At 42.8% G+C, this 19,311-nt stretch overlaps 1 protein-coding gene across 10 annotated transcripts in view; it reads right to left on the bottom strand.

The window, feature by feature from the left end:
- The window catches only part of LOC135201401 (E3 ubiquitin-protein ligase TTC3-like), a 409,740-nt gene that overhangs the window by 363,434 nt on the left and 26,995 nt on the right, over window positions 1–19,311 (bottom strand). For 9 of the 10 annotated variants that reach the window (XM_064230282.1, XM_064230284.1, XM_064230283.1 and 6 more), the window contains one exon: window positions 4,481–4,571. In XM_064230282.1, the coding sequence (XP_064086352.1) occupies window positions 4,481–4,564 (84 nt within the window). In that variant the 5' untranslated portion in view covers window positions 4,565–4,571. Of the gene's footprint in view, window positions 1–4,480; window positions 4,581–19,311 lie in introns of all 10 variants that reach the window. The other variant, XM_064230279.1, reaches the window with a different exon arrangement.

Here is a 19,311-nt window from a genome sequence, read left to right as displayed (position 1 = left end):
CCCCTGTTACCATACCGACACTTCTTTTATAGAGTGAGCGAGTCAGTTTAACTGACATTTTCTTGATTTTATTTTTTCTCTGGTAATATTAGGATTAATTTACCTAGAAATAATGAACTTAAGGATATTTCACAGGCCGACACGAGCTGAGCCCAGAAAAGGACATTTGTAGCTCGATGTATGTATATGAATCACGGTAATGTGATATGACTTTTATATAATGTCTATGTGGTGTCATAAGCACTACAACACTACCGAGGTCGAGGTGGGTTAATGCTGGCTCCAAATCAGCGAATACCTGAGGGCGAAAGGTATTTGAGGGTGAGAGACGGCATTAACTTATAGCCCCTTGCGGTGGTGGAGTGGGTAAATAGCTTCACTGACGTCCTGGATTTGAATGGTGTCCTGGGTTTGCGCCCAGGCGCCGACAATTCTATTATCGCCTAATAAAATTCCCCTTTGGTTAAGCATATATGAAAATATATTAATTCCAAGGTATAGTGAATTAGATATTAAAGGACATTTGTAGCTCGATGTACGTACATGAATCACGGTAATGTGATATAACTTATATAATGTCTATGTGGTGTCATAAGCACTACAACACTACCGAGGTCGAGGTGGGTTAATGCTGGCTCCAAATCAGCGAATACCCGAGTGTGAAAGGTATTTGAGGGTGAGAGACGGCATTAAGTTATAGCCTCTTGCGGTGGTGGAGTGGGTAAATAGCTTCACTGACGTCCTGGATTTGTATGGTGTCCTGGGTTCGCGCCCGGGCGCCGGCGCCGATGTATATATATATATATATATATATATATATCTATATTACTTGTGTTTAAATTACATTGTTATTTGTCACACATAGGTTTAAGGGCCTATTCTGCTTTAACAGAACTTTAGACCTACTGTATACTACTGTTTATCACTGGAGTATGCAAGATGCTGTGTATGCAACAGAGTTACTTTTTACCTTTGTAAACTCATGTTGCATAACTTGTTACAGGTCTCTGGGATTATATATGAGCCAAGGAACAACTTGTGGCATTGTAAGCGAAGTGTGTCCAGCAACCTCTCGTACAGTGATTTTGGTTGTCTCATAGAAGTGTGTTTTTTTTATATTTCTATAATAATTCCATGTCAGTCTGCTCATCTATTCTTTGGTAATTAAACCAGTACCAGGGGAAGTTTTAATTCAATAAATAAACAATTGTGAGATAATAAATCTAATTTCTTCAACCATAGCCCAATTCACACACTCCTTTCTATTTGGGATTTTCCAGTTTCTGCTGCAAGAGCGCAGTCTATAGCGTCGTCACTGAGCTGAACATCCACGTCCTCAATCTACCAGGTTTTGGCAAACTGAAGTGAATCCCAATGTCTGTGGGCAATGTAGATGCTGGAAACAGAAAGGAATCTGATCTGCCGGCTGTATCATCTGTGGGGCCCTTTATAATAGTACCCTTTTACAACTGTAACTCTCAAGTATATATGCTCCCCTAAAATGCTTATAACAATGATTTACTCATTTTAAAATATTAATGTAAACAGCAAAATATCTATAAATGTTTAATACAAATTAATTAAATTTGTCTTGCAGAATGTTTGACAACTAATTAAGTTACCTCTGAACTGTATACATAAGCAGTTTTCTCACATAGCACTGAAGTGTTAGTCCTTTAAATATATCACTAATTCGCTTTCTTTTTTGTATAGCAACACTGTTTATTCACTCATTAGTGTATTTTTTTCACACTGTATATGTGGCTTCATACTGAATTTTATGATAAAAATGATTTACAGCATACTTATAATGTAGTTATGTATCTATACTAAGCTCACTCCAAGTTGGGCCCCAGGCTGAGCATAAGAGGTGTATGATTCTCTCTCTCTCTCTCTCTCTCTCTCTCTCTCTCTCTCTCTCTCTCTCTCTCTCTCTCTCTCTCTCTCTCTCTCTGTAACGGTAATATAAGATGTATAGTACGGTCCCCAATCATGCGCCTCGCAGAATTGGATATTTGCAGATTTCGAAACACATATCTTATAGGAATAATTCCATTAGGGGGCCAAGGCAAATGGCAACTTACCAAGTCAAACCTTTTTATACAACCCATTTTCAATACTTTCTATGTACTATACTGTAATTTTTTCTAATATGAAATTGTTCTTATGGATAAATAAAACATTAAAGATTTTAATAACTTGAAAAGTTTTAAATTACACACAGGATGGTGAAAACTCCAACACGTGAACAACGCCACCATTGGGTGCAAGTGTACTTTACGATACAGTCACTACCTTAAAAGAAAAAAAAAACCTTTAGAATGGAATTTCCTCTACCTACCCTCTTTAACTTTTTGGTTTTGAGAAAATAGATCTTCCTCTTTGGCTTCTAGGCAGATTCATACATGATGCAGATGATCAGAATATACTTCACAGATCTAAATAATACATATGGTGATAATGATGATACTGATCATTCATAAACACTGCACTATGATGCTATAATGTCACAAATCTGTGAGGCGGAGCCTTCTGACTTAGCTAATGGCTGAGCAGAAGCCTTCAGAATACACTTTGCGGATCTGAATAAATGGCAATGATGATGATACCGATCATTCAAAATATACTTCGCAGATCTGAATAATACGTATGACGATGGTGATGATACTGATCATTCATACACACTGCACTGTGACGTCACAAATGGGCGAGGCTAGCGCCTTCTGTCTTAGCTAATGGCTGAGCAGGAAATCTCTCTCTCGCATTCCCCCTTGGAGGAATAATAGTTTTTTTTTCCTCCAAGCATTACCCCCACCCCTTCTCTCAGATACCACCAAACTGCCCCCTCCCCCCCCCCCCCCACCTAAAATACTTGAAAAGACAATAGATTTGATACGTTTTGCGGCGCATGACTCGCAGACTTTGAACGGTTCGCAGATACAGAAAATCTATTTTTGAGAACTAGTGACCACAAGAAAAAGGGAAGTTGCACATTTCAAACACGCATAATTCAGGACCAGACTGTATATCTCAAACTTGATCCAATGTAGGGTCATTTTTTTACTTACGTTTTCTACAATCTGTTGTCCACAGTGCCATACAAGCAATGAACCAATCTAAACAGTCTTTTTTAGCAATAACATTTCTAGACATGTTTATTTATGCATACAACAGTCCAAAACAGTGAATAACTTACTTAATCCTATCCTGAATTACTCATTCAGACATTTTTTACAAGTCTTTTCCACAATTTGCATTTCACAGTGTCATACAAGCAATGAACAAAATTGTTGACAAACAACCTATGAAAACCTTTTAAGCATTATCACTCCAGGATATGTTTATTTAAGACACAAAAAAGTTGAAAGCTGTTAATAAAATTTGATCACTCCTTGAAATTCAGCTGTCAGCATCCATTAAAGGGATAGGAAAGGCAGCAGGAGCTGTTTGAGTAGCAACAGCAGGACCCACATGAAAAGCAGAACAGCAATGGGAGTCTCAATGGAAGGATGAGAAGCAGTGCTTTCAACGTGGTATGGCTGTTGGCATCTCATTGGAGGGGATGGGGGAGGGGTATTTACCTGTGAGGGAGGTGTCAAGCTCTTTGCTGTTTGTAGCTAAATGACCCAGAAGGAAATTTGGGATGGATTCCCTTTCAACCTGAGAGAAGGCCACAGAGCCTTCAGCAACTCCATCTCATCACTTAGATTTGAAGTCATCAGCACAGCAAAAACAGTGGGAACAGAAAAATATAAATAAGTGCAATATTCATCCTCCAACCCATTCCAAGAGCATCCAAGTTAGTCAAAGTCCAGCCTGAGTGCACTCTACAAAAAAGTAAGAAGGGGGGAGGGAATATGCAAACAAAGTCCTTTTCAGCAGAACTGAGGACTATAAAAAGGGGAGGTAGTCAGCAAGAATGGCATTTTTTTTACACTCTGAGGACACACTTAAGGGCAAGTTCTCAGACTGCTTTCTTTTCATCTATACTTCTTTCACAGCACAAAAGAAAAACAAAAATGATTAAGGATCAATGTTCACAAGTGACAAAAATGCCTACACCCAGGGTCATGCCCTTTACTACTATGATAATTGAACTTCCACAGATGAGAATCAGGCAATATCTTTTAGCACCAGAGAAAGAAAAAAAGTAAAAAAAATTCAACCAAAGCCACAGTCCTGCAACAACACCATGTCTGCAAAGCAGTGCAGCCAAACAAGTGATGCCAACAACCCACCAAGGGGGTGGTTTCCCTAACACAATGCTCACTCACAAGTAGTTAAATGACTTATCAAGCTTCAACTAGACCAGCTCTTCCCAATGGTAGAGTGTATCCTACGATGGTTTATAACCTCACAAGAGAACATTATAATTATTGAAATAACATCTTAAATAAATTAAGGACAAAATAACTGTAATAAAAAAATAACTATACTACTGTATAAAACAGAATCAAGGATGAGAATCTGCATAACATACCTGCATGGTAATAATACCCTTGTGGCACACATCATATAACAGGCACACTCCATTCTCTGTCAGGCTGAATTTGGGTTTACTCATATCGAGCCTGAAAAAACTAAATGATAAGTTACTTTATACTGAAGCACTAATAATTACAGCAATACTATAATATTAACTATTACTAAAGAGTTATATCAGAGGGTCAAACAGAACAGTGACTTCATTTACTACAAAGATTGAAAATTTACTCTGAAAATCAATGAGATACTTATTACAAAATTCTCCAAACAGTACAATAAATAATAAGGAAAAGGTAACAGTGTAACTAGACATGTTCAAAGGCCAATGGTCAACAATCATAAAACATCAGGAGACAGTGAATTTGATGCAAGATGCACAGTCAAAGCTTACAAACACATACTGAACAGTTATTAGCCATACACTGACACATATTGTGGCAATGTACAGGCAGTCCCCGATTATTGGTGATCCCGTTTAATGGGGCTTGTCTGGTGCCGTGACAGGCAAAGTACCAGTTATTGACGCCAATAATAGAGTTATGGCACCATAATATACCAAACAGAGCCGCCATAAGCATCCTTATGGTGCAGATAAGTTATTGGTGCCATAAGCACCATAAATCGCTGAGTTTCGATAAATGGCGGTTTTCACTTACTGGCACACCCGCGGGGACTGAACACCCGCCAATAACCGGAGACTGCCCGTATAACATAATGAAGTAAAAAATAATTTCTAAAAAAGCATTCCGAGAGTACTGATGGCAGCCATTTAATATGAATTCTATGGTCAAATTAGAAAGAGCAAAGAGGAACACATGACCAATCCATTCCACAGAGTAAGACTAATCAGTCTCAGCCAAAACTGTTAAGAAAACACTAAAAACAAATGGTCATGACAAAGTTTGCTTACAGGTTTATACAATGGTCTGAGAAAAAACTAACACTTTTCCTCCTGACCACCAACCACCTCCAGAACTTTTCCCATTCATCTGCCAGAGATTTCAAATGTATAAGGATTTGGCATATGGGACTGCCTGTACTACAATTCAACAGAATATGCACCTGAGGCTCCTAAAACGCAAAAACCCATAGGGGACTGGTAATTGAAATCCGTCCAAAGGACAGAAAGAGCCAGGGAGAACATAGTCTCCAGGTCTTTGAAAGTCTCCAGGTCTTTGAAACCTAAGAATCTAAACACCAGACGTCAAAACGGTGAGAGGTCTCCCTGTCATTGACAGAGGATCTTTCCTTAATGATGTGGACGTACATCCAGTGGGACCTTAAGATCCTTCCAGGAACTTAGTTCCCCGATGCTGAATCCTGCAGAAAAGTAGGAAGTAGAGGGAATAGGTGAGGAGGACTGGGCACTCTCACTCACCTTTCTAGCCGAACTAACAGAAGTGAGTCAAAGGCAGCCATCAACCTGCAGTTTTGGTTGTGACAAGAGTCTAGGAGTGTGTTCTTGCCCTGAAGAAACGCTTTCTCAAAGAGGGTTACGAAACTCTTGCATGGCAGGAGAAACACTTAACGCCACCGAGACCGGTTGGTCACGAGTTGAGTGTGCACCTGACTGGCGAGGGCCGGTACCATCCTTCTGACGCGTCCTAGTCCTCGTCTAGTTCTCGGCAAGGCCGAAACTACACAAGGACTGAATGGGGGACCCCCTACCGGTCTAAATGCATGCACGGTCCTGCAGGACTATCCCGTCAACCCAGGGTACCAAGCGATCGCTGACAAGACATGAGTCACCTGAGCGACTCACTCCTTTCTTCCACCCAGTGCCTGAGTCGTGACAGTGAGTGGACTCAGTCTCATCAACTCTTGATGCACATGAATCCTTAGATTTACGTGTACTCGGGGGCTCCCAACATGCTAGACCCAGGGGACAGTGTGACAGTCCCTGTTTCCTTAGTTACAGGCGAGCCAATGGAAGACCCAATTGCCTCCTCAGTTCGAGGAGGCAGAACCTTAAAAGCCCCTTGACGAGACTTCTTAAGGGGAGGGGGGGGCCTTGGAAGTCGAAGGGGAGGAGGTTGAAGAAAAAAATGATATTGTTATGATACAATAAAGTTTCATACATACTTACCTGGCAGATATATACTTAGCTATAGACTCCGTCGTCCCCGACAGAAATTTGAATTTCGCAGCACACGCTACAGGTAGGTCAGGTGATCTACCGGCCTGCTGCTGGGTGGCAGGAATAGGAACTATTACCTTCTAAGGACAGATTTTCTCTTCCACCTGTCTCCTGCGGGGAGGCTGGGTGGGCCATAACCGTATATATCTGCCAGGTAAGTATGTATGAAACTTTATTGTATCATAACAATATCATTTTCATACATTCAACTTACCTGTCAGATATATACTTAGCTGATTGGCACCCCTCGGTGGAGGGCAAGAGACAGCTATTTACTGATTAGACAGGTAAACAACATACGTTGTAGGTAATAAATAAATAAAACCTTGGTTCCTATGTGTTTCGACGAAGGGTCGACTTCCTAGCTATTGCTAGTAGTCTGCTTCGTCTCAAGAGCCTCAGCGAGGATGTGACCTATGGCTAAGAGTTCTTGTAGATCTGTCAATGGGGTCTTATCCACTTACTTGACAGAATCTAGTGGGCATTTGTCAATGGGGTCTTATCCACTTACATGACAACACACCTATGCCTACTGGCATAATTAAGGAGCACAACACCGATCCCGATCACCTGATCCTAACACGAGGGTTTGTGCTTAATTTGAAAAGAGCTATCCCCAAACTCATTTCAAATAACCCAAAGAAAAATAGTATACTTATGTTAAAATAAAATTTTTTAACTCACTAGTTAAGGATCAGTGTCGGCTCCCTATCCCAGCAACATATCCGTAGACACGTAACCAAGAGAGAAGGATCTCTCATAGGTCATCTTGACCTCCTTCGTGCAAAGAGAAGACAACACAGAGTTGCATCTCCCGTAAATTACAGCTAATATGTCTCTCACGACATATTGTTATGGAAAGAACAAGAATTGTTAAAAGCTCGCACTTCAAGCGCTTTTAATTCTCAGCTGTTTGAAGGAATCATCAAGTTACTTATGAAGTGCTTTAGAGATCACACTGTTCCAAAGAAGACCAGGGCTTTCTTTGAAATTGATCTCTTCTGAATGAAGCCTAGAGCCTGGCTTGTGCCTGGCTGGCGCCTGACGCCTGTCTGACGCCTCGCGCTTGGCTGGCGCATGTTGCTTGCCTGGCGCCTGGCTAGCGCCTTGCGCCTGCCTGGAGCCTCGCGCCTGGTGCCTGGCTGACTTCTCCCCACTTGCTGGAGCTTCGAGCTTGTTAAGAGTCTTGAGGAAACTGGCGATGCCCACATCGGACACTTTTTCCGATTTGTTTGCCTCTAGCGCATCTGTGCCAGGTTGGAGGCACGCTCCTTCTCCTCATCAGACAATGACAGTGTTTATTTGGACTGTCTTCCTCTGGCGTCTTTACGCCTGTTCTGGTATTTTGGCGCCTGATTGGTGCTACATTGTCCGAAAGTCCTGAACATCCACAATCGTTTATCAGGAGACTGGAGAAGGGTGGAAGAAATTCTTTCACTTTGAGCTTTTGGTCTCTCCGGCAAGGGGAGGTGATTGTAATCAGCTACATCCAGTAGATGATAGGATATCTAACCGTACGAGAGATAAGAGTCTTCCTCCGAGGAGGGTCCTTCTTGAATGCTTCCGTTGCTCACGAGATCTCTTCTTACATGTTGAAGGGGTTTCTCGTTACAGAATCTTCCCTATCCTTGCCCGAAGGAAGGGAAGAAGCCTGGAAGTCGAAGGAGACTCCGAGCTGAAATTGGGAGGACTCCTGATTTCTAACTCTTTATTGTATCCCTCTGAACACCTTCTGGGAAGCATTTTGAGCCGTCATCGCATACCAAAGACTCTGTAGGCAAACGTTTGAACCATTCTACTGTAGATGAAAACGTAAGTACCCTGCCTGGACAACGAAACCTCTATCTGAAAACATTGAATCAGGAATAGGGGGTTTTAGTTCTTTTGCCAGACATACTATGCTGGCAAGAACCCATTGTCTAGTCTCCATAGAATCTGATGCGAGATTACAATGCTCAAAAAATTCACTTGTCTTCTTGGTCGTTTAGGACCAAGAGAAACAAAGAATTCCCTCATAAAAATTTCTCAAAGAAGTTTGATGAGGAGCAGGTCCATCTTGTCGGAACATGGAATCTGTGGCCACAAAAAAGATCCCATTAGAAGTACATGATATCCTACTCTTGTCATATTGAGGTATCGTATAAGATCCCGAAGATCTTAATCCTCTGCTATCTCCAATTCCCTTTGTAGAGACAGAGTATAGCCTTTTACTGCGTTCTTTGATAGCAGATATATACAAAGGTGACTCTTCCCTCTGAAAGGGAAGAAAAAACCGCTATGTGGTTCACACAGGTATCGGAAGAGGACAGTTTCCTCATTCCCTCTAGCACGATCTGCAGCAATTCTATGTCTTGGCCATGACTATTGTCATTTACCTTGAAAAATCCTCTCATTCATGTCCACTTCTGGTCAGTCTGCATGCAGACAGACTCAGAGTGGAGAGGTTGTTAAGGTCCATTTTATAATAGATGCTGATAGAATATCCAGACTCTCTTGGAAAAGACTTCCAAAAACATGCTGTGAGAAGAACATGACCTCTGTGAATCCAACCTCTCTGAGGCCAAAATGAGGCATAAAGTATTATCCTCTCTTTCTTTGACGCCCTTTATCTTAAATTCTGTAAAGAATTTATATTTATATTTAGGGGAAAAAAGACTAAAGTTTATTCCCCTTTCTATAAAATAAAGATGGCGTATATTGCTACCTCTCTTGGTTTGAGGAAAAGGAAGCAGTCTATAGGAAGCCTGTTCGTCTTCTACCTTGCTAAGAGATCTATGAAGAAGACTTTCCGCAGGTTCTCAACTCTTTCCAATAAATGTTAGACATACGTTAACAGTTATTATCGTCGATCGAGAAGGTTCTCACGGACATGCAAAATCTTGCATCGAACCTCTTAAGGATCGTTACGTTCCCTGTCTGTTTTCCAAATAGGTTCTCTTTTTTAACATTGCGCCAGGCTGGCGCTTCTGGCGCATTGCGCCAGGTTGGCGCTTCCTTCTAATTCTCTTTATGTTATGTGCCAGAACATCTGTGCCTTTATGGTACCCGACATCCTTTCACATGTTAATTCCGTTCTTAGTAGGAAAAAACTCTTATATACGTAGTATAGTCCATTCAGGGAAACAACTTCTGCCACGAAGAGAATGTTTCCCATCCCACTCATCCATCTTCTGAGCAATATCCGATTCTAAAAAGGTTGTGTGCGTTTCTCGAAAGACTTGACCATACCGTAGTCTTAAGTGAATTCTCTACTACATCCATCTTCTCACTAAGCATGTATTCTAATAAGCCATGCTTTCGTAAGCATGAGAGCATTATATAATATAATGTTCTGCTGCGTTAGAATCCTTTAATAATGTTACCTACGGTAAACAGCATTGAAAGGTTGTAATATCTTCCTTATTGAAAGCTTCTTAGCAAAAGCCAGACAATATTTTATTTATGTTAGCTTAACTATCCCCTCAATTCGAGGATAAGTCCATGATTGTAGGGGGAATATACAGTTAACCATTCGATCCCATTGGAGAGAGAGATGTAACAGACTGCTCATGACCGAGAACTTGGATGGTACTGTATTGGCTTACACTGACAGCCGTCTCGTTCCCTGCCTGGCTGCATTCCTCCTGAGTTGCCAGTTACTTCATTCAATGAAGGAATATAATAAAATTATTCTTGAGCCTAAGGAAGCTCTCAATAATGCAATTTTAAGCCAAACAACCTTTGTTAAACACCGAAGCTGAGTAGGTATTGTCGTAACAAACCTTTTAAGCGAAGTCCTTATTAGGAAAATCCTGTAAGGATATAGGTAATTCCGTAGCGAACCACAAAGGCAACTATGGTATGTGTATATGACTTGTCATTCAGTAGTCGTACACAGCAAGTCTTCCTACTACATTCTTTCCTCTCCGATGCAGAGAGAGAATGGAAATCTTGCCCTCTTCGTTCTTTTCATCAATAAACACGAATTAGTATTAGTGGAAAGAGATCGCAATGAAAACTCTCGGATCGAAGGGAATCCCTCAAATTTTTATTCTCTTGGATATAAGGCCGTATTCTACGCCTCTATTATCAGGAAGAGCCTTTAATCAATGAATGAGAGCTCGTACGAATCTTGTTCAATTTGCAAACGATTGCCACTCTTTCTGTAAATGGTTGGTTGCATTATTTTAGAAGGGGGAAGATTTTAATATCGTCTTATTAGTAATGAACTAATTTTTTCAATAAAAAAGGTCGCTAAGGTCTTATAAACTGAGAGACCTGCTCCCTTATTGGCTTCCAATTCCGATCTATCTTCCATTTCCTGTCCATCAAGTTGGGAGAAGAATGAGCAACCGGAGGAGAGCGCCTCCTTTCGTAAGGTGAAGAGCTTTTAGCAGTACCGATTCTAACCTAACAAGGGCTACGGCCGCCCTGTGCGGACATCTTTCGGAGTCCCCCGCCAGGAAAAAAAAGCCGATCTTGCTCTTGCCTTTATTGCATTAAGACTATCCTGAGAAGGGCGACTGCCGCCTGTGCGACAACTCCCGTCCCTATCAGGAGAAGCCTCGAATGTCTTTCACCTTTCGCCTGGAGGACTCCTGGCGGTTGTCAGGCTCTTCTTGTAGGAGAAAGTGCCTGGCTCTAAGGAGGAGTATCTTGCCTAGAATACTCCTGGCGCCTGGGAGGAGTATCGCGATCGGGATACTCCTGGCGCCTGGGAGGAGTATCGCGATCGGGATACTCCTGGCGCCTGGCAGGAGTATCGCATTCCGAATACTCCTGGCGCCTGGGAAGAGTATCGTATTCGGAATACTCCTGGCGCCTGGTAGGAGTATCGCGTTTCGAATACTCCTGGCGCCTGGGAGGAGTATCGTGCTCGGAATACTCCTGGCGCCTGGCAGGAGTATTGCGTTCCGAATACTCCTGGCGCCTAGGAGGAGTATCGTACTCAGAATACTCCTGGATCCTGGCAGGAGTATCGAGCTCAGAATACTCTTGGAGCCTAGGAGGAGTATCGTACTCAGAATACTCCTGGATCCTGGCAGGAGTATCGCGTTCCGAATACTCCTGGCGCCTAGAAGGAGTATCATGCTCGGAATACTCCTGGCGCCTGGCAGGAGTATCTCGTTCCGAATATGATATTGTTATGATACAATAAAGTTTGTTCATACTTACCTGGCAGATATATATATAGCTGTATTTTCTGAAGTCCGACAGAATTTTAAAAACTTCCGACACACGCAGTGGTCGGCCAGGTGGTTAGTACCCATTCCCGCCGCTGGGAGGCGGGTATCAGGAACCATTCCCATTTTCTATTCATAATTTTTATTTCCACTGTCCCCTGAAGGGGAGGTGGGTGGGTACTTGATTATATATATCTGCCAGGTAAGTATGAACAAACTTTATTGTATCATAACAATATCATTTTGTTCATGAAACTTACCTGTCAGATATATATATATAGCTGAATCCCACCTTTGGAGGTGGGAAGGGACAGAATAGAAGGATTTTGGGAAACAAATGCATGCAGATGATTACATCTTGGTTCCACCTGTTAGCATAGCTGGCTTCGTGGTTACTGCCAGTAAGTCATGCTTTGTGCTACTAGAGTTGCCAGCGAGGTAGAGACCTATATAGCTGGTGCACTCCAGATGATCTGTCAACAGGGGCGAGACCACGACGTGACTAGACCATATTGACCATACCATGAGGGCTAAGAAGTAAAATAAATATATATATATATAAATATATATATCACCACCTGACCAACCTAGCCAAAGCTTAAGGTGTGTTAACTAAGGCTTAAGAGTTAAGAAGTCGCCGTTGTCGGCGACTCAACAACTAAATTAAGAGCTCTTCCTAACCATTTTCTACAGGATAGGATGAGTGGTACTTCTTGCCCCAAGATTGTGTCTGCAGACGTATGGCCCTAGCGAGCAGCAGATCTCATATGCCATCTTCACATCTCGCAGGGAGTGTGAAGTGAACACAGAGTTGCTTCGCTAAACATGGTACTCAGGATGTTGCTGAGTGCCATGCTCTGTTGAAATGCTTCCGAGGCCGCGCCCTCACCTCGTGAGCATTCAGATAAAAAGATTTCAAATCTTTGTGCAAAACACAATGAAGGAGCATTTTTGAAAGAACTCCTTAACACTAAAGCCAGGCTGTTCTTCGATATGGGCAAGTCTGGTCTTTTTCGGAACACTGCAGATTGCCCGATTGACTTCGACTTTCTTGAGTTTTATGTAGATAAAACTTGAGACCCGACAGGGCACAGGACTCTCTCTGGCTCCTGCCCACTAACTTGTGCCATCCTTGCTTCCAAGCTCCTGGCCCAAGGACAAAACGGGTTACCATTCTTAGGCCACAACGGAAGGGTTAGAGAGCACACCGCCTTGTGTTCTCTAAAGCCAAAACTTGTGACGATGGCTTAAAATCTCACTAACCCTCTTTGTCGTTATCTAGGGTGGTTAGAAGAAGGCCTTCCTGATCACATGCAAGAAGTTAACAGGTAGGAGAGGTTCGAATGCTTTGACATCAAGAACTTCAGACTACGTCTAAGTTCCATATTGAAAGCTTCGATCTGGACATGCACAGTCAGTCCGTCTGTACTAAAGTCAGGTGACCGACCAGTTGACCAGTCAGACGAATCAAGGACAGCAAGGCTGTACCCTGAAGACCATAGGCACTATTCTTCGCTGAGGATGTGTCTGGACTTGCCTGGGCGATTCAATCTAAGCAAACCTTGGGGTGTATCAACGCAACCAACGTCGTCAGCGAATCAACTCCTGACTCGAGCTTCTGGTGCCAGGAGAAAGGAGCGAGGAGCAAAAAGGCGATTCAGTCCCGAAGGAAGAATGCCTGACAGTCCAACCTGGTCTCATGTACACGATCATCGGGGGTGTATAAACGCAACCGACTTCGTCAACAAGAAACTCAGGGCTACTATATGTCTCCTGATCTCGCACGAGTGTCTGACTCCGAGAAAACAGAACTCAAAGATCGTGAAGGGCTTTGTTGTTTGACAGACGCAAATCTCTGAGCCCAAAGGCCGTCAACAACATATTTGCGTATTCTTTAATAGTTGTGACTGCCAGCTTATCCCATTCTTCAGACGGAAATGGAAGACGGTAATCTTATTCCTGTTCAACATCTCGATAGCCTGAACGTAGTCAAGACTCAGAGCGGAGAGGTTATAGGTACCTTCGAGTTAGAGTAGACCGACTCTCTCGGAAAAGGTCCTTGGAAAGTGAACTAGGAAGTATGTGACCTCTGTGAATCCAGGATCCTGAAGGCCAACATGGGGCGATCAGCGTCATTGTCGCTCCCTGTGACGTCATAAATCCTCTTATTACATTTCCTAAGCGATTGAAAAAAGGGGAAAAGAGACTAAATATCCATCCCCGTTCAATATCATAGGATGGCGTTTAATGTACCGATCCCGGATCGAGAATAAGGGAGCAGAGAAGAAGAAGCCTCTTCGTCCTCAACATATCGAAGAGAAGATGAAAGGGCGTCCCTAAAGTCTCCACAACTCTCAAAAAAACTTACTTCTAAAGAAAGATTCCACTCGGAAGTCAATAGTTGCTGCCGTCGATCGAGACGATTCGTACGGACTTTCGCAATCCGGTAACGAACCTCTAGAGGATCGTTACATTCTACGCCTGTTGTTATAATAGGCTTTCTCGTAAACTCGAACAGGGACCGAGAGAAGAACTTATTATTAAGATGATGGAGAGAGCTGTGGAATATCAGAGTTGATCTGGACCCACTGGTTCCCAAAACTCGTTACGAGGACTGGAGGGACTACCGAATCGCTTTTAACTTCTTTCAGATTAAGATCCAGGACATCTGAAACCCTATCCAGATGTCCGGCACTTCTTTCTATCACCTCAGGTGATAAACGCACTGAGAGATGTTCAGAATTCATTCCTAGATCTTGAATAATATTTCAGTTTCCGGTAGGAAAAAAAACTGTGGTCTGAATTGCAGTCTATTCGGGGAAACAAACTTCTTCAGGAAGGAAATGGTCCCCAGCAAGCTCATCCATTCCCTCCCCGAGTATGCTTACTTCCCTAATAAGGCTGCGCTTTGCCTAAGCAGGAGAGCATATAAAAGTGCAATGTTGCGGTAGACTCTTAGTTCTATACCGTGCGGTAACGAGCACCGAAAGGATTAAGAGATAACTCTGTTGAACATAGTAAGGCAAAACGAATGCAACGTTTATTCATTCACGTAAGAAAATTCCCCTCAAATCTTTAGGCTAAAGTCCGTGATTGTAGGGCAGAGTTACAGTTAGTCAGTCAATCCCGCAGGAGAGACGTAACCGCCAGCACAGAGATACGGTTAGTCAGTCAATCCCGCAGGAGGATGAGAGAGACGTAACCTACGGCGCATGACAGCGCCCGATCTGTTTACTGGCTCGGTTGGACTGGAAGACAGACACAGCGTGACAGCAGCAGCCAGCAGCTTACGAACGTCGTCTCTTAACTTTATGTCTGGGTTGCCAGCTACCCTATTCTACGAAGAAATAGGTCCGTTATTTTTTGAGCCGAAAGACTCTCAAGCTGGTATATTTAAGCGAAACAGAAAACGCTAAATATATAGATGCGTTTGTGTCGTCAGAACACTACCATACAACGGTAAAAGATAAATCGGAAACTCCTGGAAGGCTGCAGGGAGTAACGATTAAATGTCTTAAAATAGACAATAGACCTCTCGGTTGCCATCCGAAGAGGTAACTACAGCAAGCGTATATGACTTGAACCAACCAGAAGTAAAATAACGCAAGGCAAAATATGAAATTATATCACAATAAAGTTTGTTCATACTTACCTGGCAGAACATCTATATAGCTGAATTCGGAAATACAGCTACATACATATCTGACAGGCAAGTTTCATGAACAAAACTTAAGAGAATCGAAGCAGTCAGCTCAAGCTTCTTATGTTACTGGACATAAGCGTTCATTGACGTAGTCTACAAGTCTATTTCTTGTACGAGTCTGCGAATGACGAATGAGAGCTCTTCCGAATCTTGTCAATAAGAGCTTATTCGCTTACGCAATATCAAGTTAATGAGATGTTTTTTGTCAATGAGAACTAACCCATTTACGGGACAAAGAGATATTTTGTCAATGAGGGATACCCACTTACTGACAAAACTAAAGTATATTGTCAATGGGGGAAAGTCACTGAATTGACAAAACGTAATCCAGGGAGTCAAGCATTTAATTTTTTCGATTCCCGTCTCAAACGAGGAAGGGGCAAGAAATCCTGTAAGAGACTGGGCTCTTACGGCAGTAGAACGACGATGTTCAATTCGGCAGCGTAGTCCCGACTAGAAACTAACAAAATCTATCATCTGAAAAACCCTTTTCAGATGGGCTAAAAAGCTTTTGCAAAATTATCCTGGGAAGAGGAAGAAACTCTCCAACCAGCTTCCTCTCCCGTATCACAACTAATGCCTGCTAAAGCTTAAAATTTATTGGCAGTATGGCAAAGGAAGTCCTGTCTTGCGCTTTCCTGAAGAGCGTCCTTTTGATGAGTGCCTTTGCAAGAATCCCACTGAACGTTGCCGAGAGTCCTGACGTGCAGGACATCGAGCCTTACATAACCCGTAACTGCCTTATCGCAAAGTCTTGACTGCGGTAGTGGCAACTTAAATTTATTGGCCGAATGGCAAAGGTTGCGGTAGAGCAAACGAGATCTTCCCTTGAGCTTTCCTTAACTCCATCACCTATGCGAAAAGCAATATTAATTGACAGAGACCTCTTGAATTCACGAAACCCGATGTCTTGCTGGGTTTCGAAGAAGAAGTTGTCTGTTCACTTTAAACTTCCTCCGAAGCACTGCCTACTTCACATTCTTTGCAGGTGAGGTAGAAGGTATCACCGGAGGTAGAGGTAAACATTCTTTAGGCCCATATCTGAAAACAAGAGCTTGAAGAGTTCAACAGAAACGTTCAGCCAGGCGACACACCTGGCGTGCGCTGGTGCACGCTCGGCGTCCACTGGCGCTCGGAGCTCGGCGTCCACTGGAGCGCGCTCGGCGTGCACCCGCGCGCGCCTGGAGTCCATCCGAGCGTCCCGGGCGTCCGCTCTCAAAAGCTTCCTGCTACTATGACTTCTTTTACGTATTTCTCGGTGGAAAGGCGACGTTCGCCTTCTTACTTCTCACTGAAACGCATAACGAGAGAGAGAGAGAGAGGACGTGAAGCGTCCTCTTCTATAAAGCTTCTATTTAGAGGGCGCGAGTCCTTCCGAAAGCTCCAACCCCTGCATGGGGAGGACGCTTCGGAGGACGAGAAGCAATCTTTCAGGATTTGTGCACGCGCACGGCACTTTGGCAGTATGGGGATTTTCATCAGAAACTGCCGAAGGCACGCCAGATCGGTGGGGGTTCCTTGTAACCCTCCTTAGGCTTTAGGAACTATGCCCTCCCTATCCCGGGGTCCATGGGAGGTCAAGCAGAGGTCCCGGCCTAGAGGCGAAACGAGGCCGATCTGACGCACCCTCCACTACACAAGGGGTATCACTGCACTTCACTTTTACTCTCTAAAGCAAGCACTTTCGATTCTAAGATACGAATCGAAAAGAGTAATCAGAGAAAGGGTAATTCCTCTACAGACACTGCTTAGGGCCCGAAGGCAACACTGCAGGGTTAGGAGTAACAATTACAGAAGTAGCACTTCACAGCAATGAAGGAGAGCGAGCACCTCTCGTAGACATATTCATAGCCGTAGGCCATACTACAGGGTTAGGCAAAATAAAGTCTACAGGAAGGTTAGCAGGTTCACTACCCTGACTTTTGTTACTGATTAATTGCGTACATACGAATCATACGTCTTCCTTACGGAATTAGACATGTTTACTGATTAATGCGTACATACGAATCATTACGTCTTCCTTACGGAATAGACAAAGTCTCACACTCCTTACATGACAAATCTCAACAAAGAAGCAAGACCCATACCCCTCGTACATACCAAGTGCGGATCTATCGAAGCTTTCGGTAGCCACACCCTATCTTTGCAGACAACCCCGTCTGAAACTAGCCTAACTAGATTCAGATATTTTATGCAAAAATGAATCAAATTCAAATCAATTTAAGATAGCGTATGCCTAGCCACAAATCCCACAAATCCAAGTAAATAAATCAAAAGACAATTAGGATACTTAGCGGCAATGAAGTTTCCAAAATCCTAAGACGGAGGTACTGAAAACAGGTGTTTTCAGCACCAGCGACAGAAAAATTATGAATAGAAAATGGGAATGGTTCCTGATACCCGCCTCCCCCCAGCGGCGGGAATGGGTACTAACCACCTCCTTGCCGACCAACTGCGTGTGTCGGAAGTTTTTAAAATTCTGTCGGACTTCAGAAAATACAGCTATATATATATCTGACAGGTAAGTTTCATGAACAAAACTCCTGGCACCAAGGAGGAGTATCGTTGCTCGAACTCCGAATAAGCTAGAAGCTTAACAGTTATATATGTTTAATCACTAAACGAGATTGATAATCATTTGATCAACAAATATTCTTTAATATCTAATTCGTTCTTCCCCAAATAGATATATTTTAATATAAATGTACCGATGAGGAATTTGTTGAAAAAAAATTCATTTCAAACCCCCATGGGATAGAGCCCCCGTCTTGTTGTACGGGGGACGAAAACAGGATAGGGCAATGCCTCTACCACCACTGCTATCGAATGATATCATATTTTAGCAGTCTTTTTTGAGTTTCTGATACCCATGACGAGATTATCTTGCATCTTCATTTAATCTACGCCGTTGAATCTTTCTTCTCCTTATTCGTCGAGACAATAATAATAAGGGGAACACATTGAATTAGGATGCCTTTCCAATGGCTATCCCTGGCAGTCTGGGACGTTCTACAGAACCTGCCGAGGGGACGCCTGATCGGTGGGGATTCTCCATAACCTCCGTAAGGCTTTCGACATTCCTTCTCCTCTGGGCCTGTGAGCTTGGAAGAGGTCTAGACCTGGGAGCGAGACAGAGCCGATCAGACGCACCCTCTATTGCAATGGGGAACACTATATTCACTTCTTACCTTTTAAGAGCTCGCATTTGAGCTACATCCATTTATCTTCAAGGTGATGAGGATGCAACAACTACTAGTACTGTTAATACTCTAATTGCTCGTTAACACAAGAGCTAATAAAGCTTCTAAAGGAAGCGTATATAGTTACTTCTCTGACTTCCCCAACTAGGAAGAAAGATATACATTTCCTCAATCAAATTCTAACACATTTGTATTAATGAATAAATATAAGTAATTCCCTTTCTTGAAAGTGTTGAGTGTCTACCGGAAACTTCGGTAGTTACACATAATGTAATCTTCGAAATTTTTGAAGTTAATTTTATCAAAAAATTACTAAAAGTTAACAAAAGTGTATGCCGAACCAAAGATCCATTACTTCCCTGTAAAAGTTAGCCCAGAAGATCAATGGCGAAGAAACACGAAAATCAAATCAGGAGGGAAAGCAAACTTATTGTTTATATTCCCAGCGACAGAGAAAATCTGTCCTTAGAAGGTAATAGTTCCTATTCCTGCCACCCAGCGGCAGGCCGGTAGATCATCTGACCTACCCGTAGCGTGTGCGCGAAATTCGAATTTCTGTCTGAAACGACGGAATCTATAGCTAAGTATATATCTGACAGGTAAGTTGAATGTATGAAAATATGA

The sequence above is a fragment of the Macrobrachium nipponense genome, chromosome 28 (genome assembly GCF_015104395.2).
Source record: "Macrobrachium nipponense isolate FS-2020 chromosome 28, ASM1510439v2, whole genome shotgun sequence".
In the NCBI taxonomy this organism is placed as follows: Eukaryota; Metazoa; Arthropoda; class Malacostraca; order Decapoda; family Palaemonidae; genus Macrobrachium; species Macrobrachium nipponense.
The sequence above is the reverse complement of the archived record's forward strand: the minus strand, read 5'-3'. Positions and strand labels throughout refer to the sequence as shown.